The sequence below is a fragment of the Talpa europaea genome (assembly GCF_964194135.1).
Source record: "Talpa europaea genome assembly, chromosome: X".
Taxonomy (NCBI): domain Eukaryota; kingdom Metazoa; phylum Chordata; class Mammalia; order Eulipotyphla; family Talpidae; genus Talpa; species Talpa europaea.
This window is the reverse complement of record NC_140081.1, coordinates 30,478,566-30,493,491: the sequence shown is the minus strand read 5'-3', so window position 1 is coordinate 30,493,491 and position 14,926 is coordinate 30,478,566. Positions and strand designations below refer to the sequence as shown.

General features: G+C 43.4%; 1 protein-coding gene across 2 annotated transcripts in view; it reads left to right on the top strand.

Annotated features, from left to right (window-relative positions):
• Window positions 1–14,080, top strand: part of SLC9A7 (solute carrier family 9 member A7) — a gene marked incomplete at its 5' end in the record, with an annotated part of 131,496 nt that extends 117,416 nt beyond the window's left edge. For both annotated transcript variants that reach the window (XM_084259148.1, XM_084259147.1), the window contains 2 exons: window positions 7,516–7,621; window positions 13,678–14,080. In XM_084259148.1, the coding sequence (XP_084115274.1) occupies window positions 7,516–7,621; window positions 13,678–13,929 (358 nt within the window). In that variant the 3' untranslated portion in view covers window positions 13,930–14,080. The remainder of the gene's footprint in view (window positions 1–7,515; window positions 7,622–13,677) is intronic.
• Window positions 14,081–14,926: the final 846 nt, after the last annotated feature.

Below are 14,926 nucleotides of genomic sequence, written 5' to 3'. Positions count from 1 at the left end.
TGGTGTTCAGTAAATCACTTTCAACAATGAATAGGACATGCAGAAAGAAAATCAGTAAAGAAACATTGAACTTGAACTACATTTTAGATCAAATGGACCTAACAGACTTATACAGTACAGTCCATAAAACAGCAGTGGAGTGCACATTCTTCTCTAGGATAGTACATATGGGGTATTCTCCAGGATAGTTCATATGTTGTTATAAAACAAGTCTTAAAAAGTTTTAGAAGATTGAAATCACATCAAGTTTCTTTTCAACCACAATCATATGAAACCAATCTTGAGCAAGAAGAACAAAACTGAACCATCACACATCTTGATTTCAAAGTATATTACAAAGCTATAATAATCAAAATAGTATGGTACTGGCATAAATATAGACACATAGACCAGTGAAAGAGAATAGGAAGCCCATACATAAAGCCATGCAGATATAGTTGAATCTCCAACCAGGGTACCAGGAATACACAATGGGGTAAGGATAAACTCTTCAATAAATATAGCTGAGAAAACTGGATATCCACATGCAAAAGAATGAAACTGGATACTTAACACCATACACAAAAATCAACACAAAACAGATTAAAGACTTAAATGTAAAACCTGAAACCTTAACACTCCTTAGAAGAAAACATACGGGGCAAACTGTTTGGCACTGAAAGCACAGCCAACAAAAGCAAAAAATAAACAAGATTATATCAAACTGTTGAAAAGTATCTGCACGGTAAAGGAAGCTGACAAAATGAAAAGGCAACCTGTTGAATGGGTGAACATATTTGCAAACCGTATATCTGATAATGGGTTAATCTCCAAGATATATAAGAAGTTCATACAAATCAATAGTTTAAAAAAAAATTTAAAATGGGCAAAGGAACTGAATAGACATTTTTCCAAAGAAGACATACACATGGCTAATAGGTACATGAAAAAATGCTCAGCATCACTAATCATCAGGGAAATGTAAATAAAAATGACAGTGAAATATCACCTCATACCTGTTAGGATGACTATCATCAAAAAGTCAAATGATAATTATTGGCAAGGGTACGGAGAAAATGGAGTCCTTATACACATTTGGTGGAAATGTAAATTGGTATAGCCATTATGGAAAACAGTATGGAGGATCCTCAAAAACTTAAAAATAGACCTGCCATTTGATCAGGTAGATATACCCAAAAGTATGTATCCAGAGGAAATACAACTTTCTCAAAGAGATATCTCCACTCCCATGTTCATAGGAGTGTTATTCACAGTAGTCACAATATGGAAACTACTTAAGTGTTAGCCATTGGATGAATGAATAAAGAAAATGTGTGTATATGATGGGATATTATTTACCCTTAATAAAGAAAGAAGTCTTGCCATTTATGGCGGTATATGAAGCTGGAGGTCATTACGCTGAGTGTAAATAAGCCAGACACAGAAAGACAAATTCTGCATGAGGACTCTAAATATATCAAACTATAGTAACAGAGAGTAGAATGTTGGTTACCAGGAGCTGGTGAGGAGGGTAAACAGGGAAATGTTGGTCAAAGTGTTCAAATTTTCAGTTTTAAGACAAATAAGTTCTGGAGTCCTAATGGATAACATGGTGACTATAGTTACTAATACTGTATTGTATACTGGAAATTTGTTAAGAGACTATCACCATACACAGAGGAAAGATAACTATGAGGTGGTAAATGTTAACTAGCTTGATTGTGGTGATCATTTCATGATGTATGTGTGAGTATATGTGTGTGTGTGTGTGTGTGTATATATACTCATTGTACACCATAACGTATATTCAGTTTAAAGCCAATCATGCTTTAATAAATCTGGGGGGGATTATTTGAAGAGTAACTGGAACAATCTCTAAAGTCTCATCTGAATGTAAATTTTAGTGACCGAGATTTCTACTTTTTAGTGTGAAGGAGAGAAACTAACAAGAACATAAGCGGGCACAAAGTGTCTAAAGAATTGGATGAGGAAGGTGTTATTCTGTTATTTTCTGTCTCAATGGATGATCAAACAAGAAAAAGTGGGCTTTGGCTGTGACAGAGGGGAGTTCAGCTGACACAAATGACCCTCACAAGCTGGCAGGAGATAGCATGGTACCACCTTCACAGAAGCCTGGCAGTGGGTAGGTAGGCTTCCAGTTTAAGATGAAAGGCTTGATGCACACATACACCTTCCTTCTCTCCCCAGGACTCATTGAAATCACAGAAGAGATATTTTTGACAACTTCGGAGACCAAAGGTAGAGAGGACTGTAGCAGTGAAAACTGTAGCCCAAGCCAAAATTGAGCCAGTTTCATTAGGCTGTTTATTGATCAGTGCAGTTGTCAGGAGCAGTTACAACAGCTGATTCCTGTATCAACAGGAAGCTGTTAATTTTCTCCTCAGGCCATCGATCTCTCAAGAAAGTAGAGACACTGCTAAGGAAAGCTTGTTAGTGAAACAGATCTTGAGACTACCAAAGAGTTTTCTCCTCACGGTATCCCACCCAACTTAGACATGGTAAGAGTCTTCCCCTGCCTAATGCACTACAAAACTGAATGAAGATATGTGGGTGGGTAGGGTGCCAAAGAATCAAATAATTCCAAATTTCATTTAATTTTTCTAATAAAATCCTTAGTGTTGAGAGGTTTTTCCAGTTATGATATAGAACATACTATTAGGAAAAGGAGCATTCAAAGAAAAGTAAATTAATAAAGGAAACTCTTGGAAATTAGCAATGAGGTTTTTGAACTTAGCAAGGAACATAATGAATAGTTTAACTACATGGTGAGGACCAAATTTGCTGATCCAGAAGATATAGTTGAGGGGAAAATCTCTCATAATTAGAGCAAAATGTCAGAAATGTCTAAGAGAGATGTTTCAAGATGTAGAGGTTAGGCCCAAGTGGTCCACTGTCATTTAAAAGGATCTAGGAGGGGAAGGTGGAGGTAATGAAGGAAGTGAAAAGGCAAACAAATAATGGAAGAAAAAAATCCCTTAGTTAAGGAAAAATACTGGTCTCCAGAGTGTCTGGGCCTACCTAGTAAGACTAGGATAAGTGGACAGATTATAGCATTCTATCATTGCAAGGGGAAAAGCAGGGCTCCTCCTGGGTTCCAAAGACAAAAACAGGCAGCCTCCAGGGCAAGAATCAGACTTGCTATGGACAAAACTGGGTGTTAGAATACAATTGAGCGATATCAGAATTCTAGGATGAAAAGAAAAAGTCTGAGCCTAGAATGCTACACCCAAACTGTTCATTAAAAATGAGAGAAAAAAAAGAAAGTTATCTTTCAGACATGCAAGAATTCAGAAAGCTTAACAATGAGCAGACTAAGAAGGGAAGAAAACAGCATAAAAGGATCAAACAAAGCAAAATTCAGGAAAGGCAACAGCATTGAAGAAGCCGTGATTTATTATTACCTGAACAAGATAAAAACAATTATAAGGAGATCACTTAACTTAATAAGACACTACAGTGTTTTCTGACTGAGTTTAATTGATACTATATTACACTTCCTTTCAGCCAGTGCACCAACTACCCTGCTTGGTACAGGGAGTAATCGTCATGCAGTAACATTATCAGAAATGCAGCTCATTAGTTTTTATTTATGTTTTTTAAAGATTTATTTATGCATACAAGAGCTGGGGTACAGGCCAGAGGTGTGGGGGATGAGAGGATTCACCAGAGACAGAGTGGGGAGCAGAACAGGCAGACTGACTGAAATACACTGCTGAGGGGACCAGCGGGCGAGTCAGGAGAGGTCTGCTGTGCCATGTGGGTTGCTCCCTGGCTGGCCGGGAATCACACTCATGCTGCAGTGGCTGCGGATAGCTTCATGGGTTGCGTCTTAACCCTTGCGCCACCAGGGAGGCCCCCATTAGTTTTTTTTTTTTTTTTTTTTTTTTTTTTTTTTTTTTTTATTATAAATTTTATTGTTATATTCCCCATACAATTGCAGCCCCCCATTCTGACCCCAATCCCTCCCCTCCCGCCCCCGCCCCCCTAAAAGTGTCTCTGGTTCATAGTTTTTTGTTGATTTTGATTTTCACTTTCTTATAGTTATTCATTTTCCTGGTCCCTTATTTAAGTTTTCTAGATTCCTGCTATGAGTGAGACCATCCGGTATTTTTCTTTTTTAATACTTTGACCCAATCCCTAGACAATGAATAGATTTACTTATTAATATTAAGTAAAATGTAAATGTCATATACCTACACTATGAAATTAATTATAATGAGAATTGGAAATGAAAAAAATTGGATGGCCTCCCTGGTGGCATAGGTAGTTGAGCGCTGCACTATGAAGCTGTCCGCAGCCTCTGCAGCACGGGTTTGATTCCCGGCTGGCCAGCGAGAATCCCACGTGGCGTGGCAGACCTCTCCTGTCTCACCCGCTGCTCCCCTCAGCAGGGTATTTCTAGTCTGCCTGTTCTGTTCCCTGCTCTGCCTGGTGAATTGTCTCACCCTCCCACACATCTGGCCTGTACCCAGGTTCTCGTATAAATAAATAAATTTTTTTAAAAAAGAAAAAAAATTGGAAAGAAGAGTCAGGAGTTGAAATGAATTAAGTTTTCCATTCCTTGTAGTAGTAAAAAGCCTCTGACTTAAGTTTATAAGCTGAGAAAGAGAAGGGGGAAATATATTCCATAAGTTGTAGTGGTGATTACAGAACAGCTGGGTGAAAGAGAGACTTAATATTTAATTTTTCCTCTCCAACAATTTGAATATTTAATTGTTTTTTAAAGAAGCTCTTAGAGGGCCTTCTGTATTTGGGGAAGAGGGTGTTTTTTGTTTGAACTGCCAGAGGCAGGGAACTGAAAGGGAGCTTCTGGGTTCCCCTGTGACTCTTGTATTAGTCATTCTCCAAACCCCTTGCTGTCAGTTCCTGAGCTAAGGACACAGGGTAACTGATAGGCCTGTGGAGGCTGTCTCCAGGAAGGCAGTTAGAGGACAGCCACCAAAAGGGACTTGTTCTGCTTGTAAGGAGCTCCAGCAGAACCTGCACACCCTCCTTTGCTGACTGTCACCCAAGTAAAAATACACCCCAGGTCTCCCTTCCTCTCCTCCTACCTCTAGCTTATTCTTTTGTGTGCTGCTCTAAGCAATGGCAGGACACCGTGGTGCTCAGAGCAGTCATCCTCTTGAGTACAGGTAACCATGGCACTGTCTCACCTTCCCTTAAAGTTCCTTGGCCATTCCTGCATTCGAGGAGGCACTGTTGAGTCCTTACCTTTTCCACATTGCCTAGGCTGTGGGTATCAGAAATGCTCCCTACTCCATCGCAGTGTGACACGTGCTTCATGGTGTTCCCAACATAGGGTCGTGCATTTGACAAACCCTGAGCTCTCCACATAGCACTTGGCCTTCATGTTAGAGCAGTGGTCTTAACCAAGGGTGAGTTTGTTTCTTAGGGGACAATTGACAATATCTGGAGACATTTTTGTTGTCACATCTGGGGGAGTATTTGGGGATGCTACTGGGTTCTGGTGGGTATAGGCCAGGGTTGTGGCTGCTAGATATCCTACAATACACAGAAAACACATGTGCTTGTGCACACGCACACACAAATGATCTGACCCAAAATGTTGATAATGTTGAGATGAGAAACTCTGTTGGAGAGTCTGGGAGAGAGAGAGCAGGTCTGAGTGACCTAACTAAAATTGCTTTCCCTTACCACATCTCACTTCCCTCCTTTGTAGTAGCCCCTGCTTACCTAAGGTCCTGTCCACCTCCAACATTTCCACTGCATGACTTCTGGGGGGGAGTGGTTTGACAGGAATACTAAGAACCAGGGCAGAGGGGAGCAAGGGCTGCAAAATCCTCACTCCTGTTTGCAAGACATGAGTTGGCTGTGTGTCAAAAGCTGGAATGCAGTTTTGATTTGCATTTCCCTGATGATAAGGGATGTTGAACATTTTTTCATATACCTGTTGGCCATTTGTATTTCCTCTTTGGAGAAATGTCTTTTAAGTTCTTTTGCCCATTTCTTGACTGGATTGTTTATTTTGTTTTTATTGAGCCATGTGAGTTCTTTGTGTATCTTTGTGATCAGTCCCTTATCAGTTGACTGGAGTACAAAGATTTTTTCCCAATCAGTGGGGTGTCTCTCTGGTTTGGTTAATGTCTCTTTTGCTGTACAGAAGCTTTTCAGTTTGATATAATCCGAGGTGTTTATCTTTGCCTTCACTATCACTGCTTTGGGTGATGAGTCTTTAAACATGTTTCTGAGATCTATGTCTTGTAGTATTTTATCTATGTTTTCTTCTATATATTTAATGGTTTCAGGTCTTATGTCCAGTTCTTTTATCCATTTTGAGTTGATTTTTGTGCACGGTGAGAGGTAGTGTTCACCTTACACCAGTAAGAATGGCACATATCAAAAAAACAAGCAACAACAAATGTTGGTGAGGATGTGGTGAAAAAGGAACTCTCCTACATTGCTGGTGGGAGTGCAAACTGGTCCAACCACTATGTAGAGCTGTGTGGAGATTCCTCAGTCTACTGAAAATGGAGCTACCATACAACCCGGCAATTCCACTACTAGGGGTCTACCCAAAGGACACAAAAACATTGATTCAAAAGAACATCTGTACCCCTGTGTTTATTGCAGCACAATAGATAAAACCTGGAAACAATCCAAATGCCCAAAAATAGATGACTGGATCAGGAAGATGTGGTATATTTATTTAGTGGAATATTATTCATCAATCAAAAAAGATAAAGTCATGCCATTCACAGCAACATGGATGGAGCTAGAAGGAATGATGCTCAGTGAAATAAGCCAGAAGGAAAAAGAAAAATACCGGATGGTCTCACTCATAGCAGGAATATAGGGGAACCAAATAAGACATCAGTGTAAAAAAAATAGTAACAGTACAAAACACAACAAAGCAAAAACAGACAATTATAAACCAGAGACATCCTGCAGGGGAGGAGGAGGTAGAGGGAGGGAGGGAGGAGCACAGGGGACTGAGGTGATGGTGCACGGGTGCCTTGGGGAGGGAAATTCTATGGGGACTACACCTGAGGGGGTGGGGGGAAGCAAATATTATTAAAAAAATTAAAAATAAAAAAACAGAAGTTGGAATGCGCATTGAAACCAAATTTTCATTTAGTATAACAAAATAGAGAGAAAGGTGTTCTAATTAATCAAATACATTTTTTTTTTTTGGTGGGGGGACCCTCGCCAGCGGCCGGGGAATGAACCGGCGCTGCAGAGGCTGCGGGCAGCCTCGCAGCCCAGCGCTCAACCGCTGAGCCACCAGGGGAGGCCCTAATCAAATACTCTTTTTAAGTGAACATTGGAATCAATTTGAGAGCTAACAATTAACATTTAAGGCTTTAAGAGCATAATTTCATCTTTGATTCAGACTGTTTCAGATTACCAGTATTTTCTGTATTGTATTGCTAAAATGGGAAGAAAGAAGCTTTTTGTGGTAGAATGTCAGGAGATTTATTTGTTGGGATCTCTAAACACATTTTGTTGGGTGTGTGTTCTCTTTTCAGACATCTTTCCTTAATTCTCTTTTCAAAGTTACTTGAAGCCCATCCTCACACACAGTGGCCCCCCATTAACCACCACTCTCCCGGCCTGGTGTGGCTTGCTGGCGCGGTGTCTCACCAGTCCCCAGGTGTACGACGTAAGTATAGCACGTCAGGCTGCCTTCCTGCTCCCCATCCAGGATGGTCTCATACCTGGGGAGAGGAAATCTATCAAACTCACAGATTTTGCTTCTCTAAAAGGTGATTAGAGATGGCTAATGCACATATGCTTATGTATTTTGCTCAGTAACAGAGAAACCTTTACCAGGGTTCTGGGGGGCTTCCCAATAGCAGCAGCTGTGGTACAGTAGAAAGAGCACTGGATTTGGACTCAGGGCAACCAGATTCAAATTGAAGTCCTGACAGGCCATTTAAGTGCTCCATGCCTATGTTCCTGTCTGTAAAATAGGCCTACTACCATAGATGGACTATGAGAACTAAATGGTAAGGTACCCAGAGATACATTGCGAACTACAAAGCATCCCACAAATGCAAGGATTCTTTGTGTAGTCTATTTATGTTGATGTGGTTAGGTCTTTTTTTCCTCATTTTCCAGTTCTAGAAACAGACTCAGCACACTATGAGAAGGGTGTCCACATTGGTGGGTATCTAGATTTCAGGCTTAGATTTTGAGTTCCTTACATAGGTTGCCAGGCAGAGAAGTGGAGAGAGCAAGTAGCTATCCACATGGAAGGACAGTCTAGAGGAGGGGGGAGCCTCTCTTCTTCCCCATGTTCCCTCCACTCTCCTGATCACTGTATCTACTCCAGCCCTAGGAGAAAAGCCCTGCTTAAATTTATGTGTAGAACATTACAGCTCATACAGGCTCAGTGTTCTCTTTGCCACACTGAATAAACAGGTGCTGCAGTGTCCTAGATGAGGGAAGTGCAGTGGTCCCACCATTAATAATTGGCAAAGCTGAAGCCCAAATGTGGGTTTCAAATAATTAGTAAATAACCTTCAGTTGACTTGACCCATGGTAAGAAAGTGGAACACAAAATTCCAATCTGAGAGAAGGGCCCAAACCAGCTAAGTTCTAATGCGGTGGGCAGCAGACTGTATATGGTGGTGGTGGGCATCCAGGTGGTGTGAAGGGAAGCAGATGTGGACACTTAAGTAGGCGGGAGCACTGGAGGGAGAAGGGACTGCGCTGTCGGGAGTGCTAAGGGGCAGCCACATCAGAACCCTGAAGAGCTGAGGGTACAGCTGCTTAAGTGGCAGGCCCTTCCTCCAAAAACGAGTATCACAACTGCCCAGTCACCACTGGTACTGCCCGCGCAGCTGCTGCACAGAGTAGGTGCTCTGTGGCAGCCCGTGCACCTCAGGCATGGCCTCGGCTCCCTCGGGAGGAAGGCTGTCGGGCAGGAGCAAAGCTTTACATCTGCAAACCCAGTGGCTGTGGGGCTCACCTCCATCAGAGAGCAGGTTCTGTCTGGCAAAACCACAGTTCCGCCATGGCCTTTTCTTTGGACTTCCACCAGACATGACAGAGAATGGTATCAGTGTCATCTTCTCTTAAAGCCAATTGAGCCTTCCAGCTTCCTCAGCCCCTTGCCATATAATAATCAAATTCTTATGCCATCTCTGATGATTGATACTCAATTCCAAAAAAAAAAAAATGGGTAGGATGGTAATTAGACCATTTCCTTAGCACTGTACCTAGTCTGCTGCTAGGTTCCTTACCACTGTCTCAGCCAGCTCCTGACAGGGTAAGGCCTGCTGCCAAGAGAGTGAGAGGGAGAAGCCTTTGGAAAGTTAATTGAGAAACCCAAAGGTGTGATCATAGGGATTCCCTTCGGAGCTGAGTGCCTGGTGAGGGTCTCAAACTGGGCAAGTCATGGCCATTGACATTGCCGTGTAGTTCTCATTCATGACCTTTAGGGAAATTTGTATTTCACCAAGCTTATTTGCGAGATAGCTAAGATGTTCACTGTTCATTATTTCCACTGACTCTAAACCACATAGGTGTGAGATTCACCTACAAAAGTGTTCTTGTGGGGGTAGGGAGCGATCTCCAAGCAGCAAGATGGATGTGGGATTCTCCCACGGAATAAATACAGAACAGGATAATCGGCTTAGCAACAAACAGAAGAAGCTATTGAAGTCGCTGAAATTTGCAGAATGTGTAGGAAAAAAGGTGGACACGAGCAGAGTAAATTTGGAGGTTGTAAAGCCTTGGATAACTTTAGGAGTAATGGAGACCCTTGGGTTTGGAGGTACGTGGTTGAGTTTATATTCCGCCAGCTGGAAGTGAAGAATCCATACTCCAAAATGATGCAAAGCAACCTGACTAGTTGTTGAAAAATGCTAGAGAATTTATGGGAAAGCTGTGACCCCTGCTCTTAAGTGCACAGGAAAACTTCTGGAATCCCTTCTGCTTTCCTAGAACTAAAGAAGGAAAAAATAAGACAGAGACAAATTGAACAAGAAAAACTGGCATCTATGAAAAAGCAAAATGAGGACAAAAATAAGAGGGATAAGGAAGAAAAAGCAGGGGCCTTCCTGGTGGCCTAGGGGTTAAGTCTCAGCACTACTACCACAAGGGCCCACTGCGAAAGCCTGAGTTTAATCCCTGGCCAGGGAGCTGACTCACATGGTGCAGCAGACCTCTTCTGTGTCGCCTGCTGCTCCCCTCAGCAGTGTAATTCAGTAGATCCACCTGTTCTGCTCCCCACTCTGTCTCTGGTCAACACACACACATACACACACCCCTCTGGCCTGCACCCCAGTTCTTGTATACAAAAATAAATAAAAAGAAGAAAAAGCAGCAGAATAAAAAGGGAGAGGTCTTGAAGCCTGAGAAAATACAAATCCATATCTCCTTCCCCTAGAAGACAACATTCCCTTGTCAGGAGAGAGAGAGAGCACAGTCACCCTCGATCTTGCCATCATAAAACCAAGAGCTGGAGTCCTTCCCCTGCTCCAGAAAAAAAAAAAAAAAGGAAAAAAATTCCAGAATTCCCAGACCCATCTGTGAAAGTGAAAGGACCATCGTCAGTACAAGAGGCCACTTCTATTAGTGACATCCTGAAAGTTCCCAGGCCTGAGGCTGGATCAGAGCCTAAAGAACCTTCTCTGGAGAAAAGTTTCAAAAAAGAAAAGGAAAAAAAGTTGAGTAAATGCATGTACATTTACACACTTTTAAGCTAAAATAAAAATCTTTAGCCAATGTGGAAAATGAAAAGGAGAAGACCAAGATTTCAGTCACATTCTGACTTTCCTCATAGTCGCCCTACATGGTGTCAGAGATCCTGATCACTGCCATACCCACCTAGTGGTTCACAGGTGATTTGGTGGTGGGAATTTTATGGGGATTACACCTGAGAGGAGAAATCAACCATTGTACAAAAGTGAACAATGATGTGAAATATATGTGTATATATATATATATATATATATTTAATTAAAAAAGGTCATACCCACCTAGAAGGTGGCCAAGCCTAAGAAGGCAGCCATCTCCTAGAAGATCTCCACCAAATCATGAAGGGAGCAGATCTCCAGGGAGATGAAGGCATTCATCAGCATCCTTGTCTGAGTATAGCTCCTCACCCTTTCATCTCTTTCTGGCCACCACCAAAGAAGTCTCCTAAAAGGGCATCCAGTGCCCCCCCCACTCAAAACACTCCTAGGTTATTGCCACCACCCCAAACTCATCATTCCTCACACTATACAAGTAGTCAAACTGTACAAGAAAAAGTTGTATTTCTGTCTCTCCAGGGAGAACTTCAGGTAAAGTGACAAAACATAAAGATACTGAGAAAAGAGTGTTCCCTTCACCAGTATCCAAGCCTAGAAAAGTGTTGTCTGATTGGGAGAAAATAGAGGTGGCAAAATGGCTGCAGCAGATTTTGTACAATGGAGTCGCTAGCACAGAGGACAGAATCATCTGTCAGTATTTTTTTAATAGCTAAAGCTACTTACAGCTTGTGTATTAAACAGCATAAATTTCTAAACTGAAAAAAGAAAACAGTGATCTCTACTTATTTAAAATGTACGTGTTCCCACAACATGCTGGTTTCAAGCAGCCTGCACTGGGAAGCTAGTTACATGTTTATACAAACCTTTAACAAGACTTTGGTTGATACTATCGTCTAGAATTCAAGGAAGTGGATCATCTGCATATAACTCATTCAGCTTTGGTGTGGAGGTCCCTCCCCACTGTGTTCTACGCTGTTCTTGTTTTTAAATGACCTTTCCTTGAGTGCTATTTTTTTTGCACGTGGGAGTTTTGCAATGGAATGGGTCAACATCCAGCCCTGTTTTCTCCTGCTGGTGAATCTTGACTTCCTGCGGAGAGGGGTCAGAGCAGGCAGTCTGGGCTCGTGTGTGGGGCTTCCCCTGTGTGGGTGGGGTGGGGGGCATTTGCAGCTTTATCCTCACTTTCAGTCATTTCCTATCCCTCTCTGGCCCTCTGTGGCTCCTAACTTTGAAACAGTAAATATGTGCCGGGAGAGTCTCGCCCGGAATTGGGAGTGAGGAGTCCTGGCGGAGATGTTCTGGTAGAGATGAACAAAAACATTGCTGAGCACGAGTACAGCCGGGAGAAAGAGAACATGCTAAAACAGGGACCATGATGTCATTCGTTAAGAAAACGATCACAGAGCAGAGTAAGTTTCAGCACTTTCTGAACGCTACTGGAGAGAAGGAAATCTGGGAGTTTGGTGAGAGCTTTAGCTGTGTGCCTGAAGAGGGGGATTTTATGTCAGTGCACATTTGCACCCTGCCTCCCTCCAGTGAGGACTTGAGCAGCCAGCAAGAGGAGTTATATGCTTGCCTGTTAGAAGAGCTGAAGCGCTGGTTAAGCAGAGTCCCATCGTGGAGTGTGGAGAGGTTGACCTCACTGAGAAACAATGTGGGCAGCGAGCACGAGCTTGTCACCAGTACGTGTGCAGAGCGGGGCTGGGATGGGAGAAATGCGGTTGGCACATTTGACAGGCAGTTAGCTAATTCGTACTCTTGAGTTCAGCCCGCTAGGGAGGGTGCAAGATGAGAAGGAGGCCACTGCCCCTGGGGGGTTTCTCCTGTAGATGAGTTCAGGCACAGATGGGAGGATCTGCCCGTGCCCTTGGGCAGCGTGATTGAGCAGGTGCCATAAAGGTGGGAGGCAGGTGTGGCATCCTGGGTGGGAGAGACCCAGTCTGTGCAGGACAAAAGACCTCAGATGAGCTTTGAAGGGCACCTGGGAAGTAGTTTACCTGGAGCATTTTGAAACCATTTCTTTGCTGTTTAAGAAACTCAGTGTTTGGCACACATGGTGCTGAGGGGCAACAGGGAGGCGGACCTGTTGCCCCTCAACCCACGGGAGGGTGAAAGGTTGTGTCTGGCCTCACCCTACTTCCTGACACTCTCCCTGCTGTCTGGGAGTTTCAAGTGGGAGCCACCTGGCCTTGCTCAGCTGTGTCTGTCAGCCCGGCAGTCTTCTTCCCAATGGGGTGATTTTTCACAGGGTAAAAGCAGTCTGGGAGCAGCATAAATCCTAACTCTGCTTCCTACCAGCTGGCCAACCTCAGGCCAATTTCATAGGTTCTCTCAGCTCAGCTTTTCCTCTCCATGACATGATGGCTGGAGCCCTTCACAGGAGCGGGGTAAGCATCAAATGAGAGCCTTGGTGACATTTCTGGCAGGCATAGAATTAGATGCTCAGTAACAGTGATTCTTGCTCTCCATCACTTGGTTCATGTCCATGAGGACTTCCCACCAGGGTTTGCCTCGTCCTGATATTGTTTGTATTCTTTCTTGTACTGATGACAACGAATAGTTCAAATGTAAAACAGATGGGTTTAGGGTGGTTGGTATCTGAGGAAGCCCCACTCGGTAGTTCTACCCAGAGAGGAGAGGACCAGAAACCTATTTGCAGGTTTGTCCAGGGACCATGCCCCTGTCTCTCTTTGTGGTTGAGAAGCTGACAGTCCAGGTGACTCTGTATTTTTCCCTCTTGTCACAAACCCCACACGCTCAGGCACTTCACAGCAGAACTTCTTTCTGGTGTCCAAAGTCCTGGTTCAGTTTCTATCCCGTTAAAGTGCTGGAGGCCCATGGTGGGCAAGCTTCATAATCCTTACTTTTCAGATGAGGGGTTGAAGTTGGGTTGACTCCAGCCCCGGAAGATGCCAGTCTCCCATTTTGTTGTTGTTGTTGTTGTTGCATTTTTCAGAACCAAGAGCCACTGAGAGAGGAAGACTCAGATTTCATCCTGACAGAGGGTGACCTTACCTTGACCTACGGGGACAGCACAGTGACTGCAAACGGCTCCTCAGGCTCCCACACGGCCTCCATGAGCCTCGAGGGTAGTCGGAGAACAAAGAGCAGCTCCGAGGAGGTGCTGGAACGAGACCTGGGAATGGGAGACCAGAAGGTTTCAAGCCGGGGCACCCGCCTAGTGTTCCCCCTGGAGGATAATGCATGATTTCCGCCCCCAAAACCCTGAAGCAATGGGGGTAGGTCCAGCGGTGGAAGGAGGTTGGCTGTAAATTCAGTGTTGTCTGAGGTGGGGCATTGACTGAAAGGAACTAATGCTTCTATTTTATTGGGGTCTGAAGATACCGTAACAAAGTTTAACCCAAGATGCAAGGGTGTGGCTAAAGTGGCTCTAAATCAAGGCAAATGCAGACCTATTCCCACTTGTTCACATAGTAGTGCGCTGTTCAGAGTCAAACAAAATAGCATGCTTTCCTGGTCTCCTAACCCGCTCACCTGCTGTGTCTGACCAAGGTGCGCAGGTGCTGGGGACTCCTCTCAGGAGAGGCTTCACAGCCACATGCAACCATGTGGTTGTTGGAATATCAGGTTAGGGGAGGACAGGCCACAAGAAGAATCATGAAGGAAGACAGTAGAGATTGGACCTCCATCACAGAAAATGTGAAAAGGTGTTTGAGTGGAAGCTCCAGCTACAAGGGCTGCATGGCTACCACCTCATGTCAGGACTCCGACTTTGTTTTGCTACCTGTGTTTTCTCTAGACTGAAGATTGGAAAATATATCCAGGAATGTGTTGACATGGGGGAAAGAATTCTAATTCCTTCTCTGGAAATCTCCGGAAGGAAGAAGTTATTGAAATGTTGTAAAACCAAAGGCAAAATAGTGTTAACACTGTTGTATTTGAAGTTAATCTGAGGACAGGAGAAACTGTTTAGCAGGCCATGATGCTCTGAGGGCTACCACATGGACTGATGGTATGGGAAATGATTCACAGGACTGAGATATCTACTGTGAGTTTAGAAATGTTGTCCACATTTGTGGGGTGCTTTCATCTGGGGAAGAGGAGGCAGTGAGAAGCCCAGGAGGCAATTGCAAAAAAATTAACTGCAATGAAAATACATGATAGTATTCTAAAGAGTGAGTGGAATTCCAAATGTTGAGCTAATAAATACATTTTGGTGGCCACACGGAGAATCAGAAGCAAGT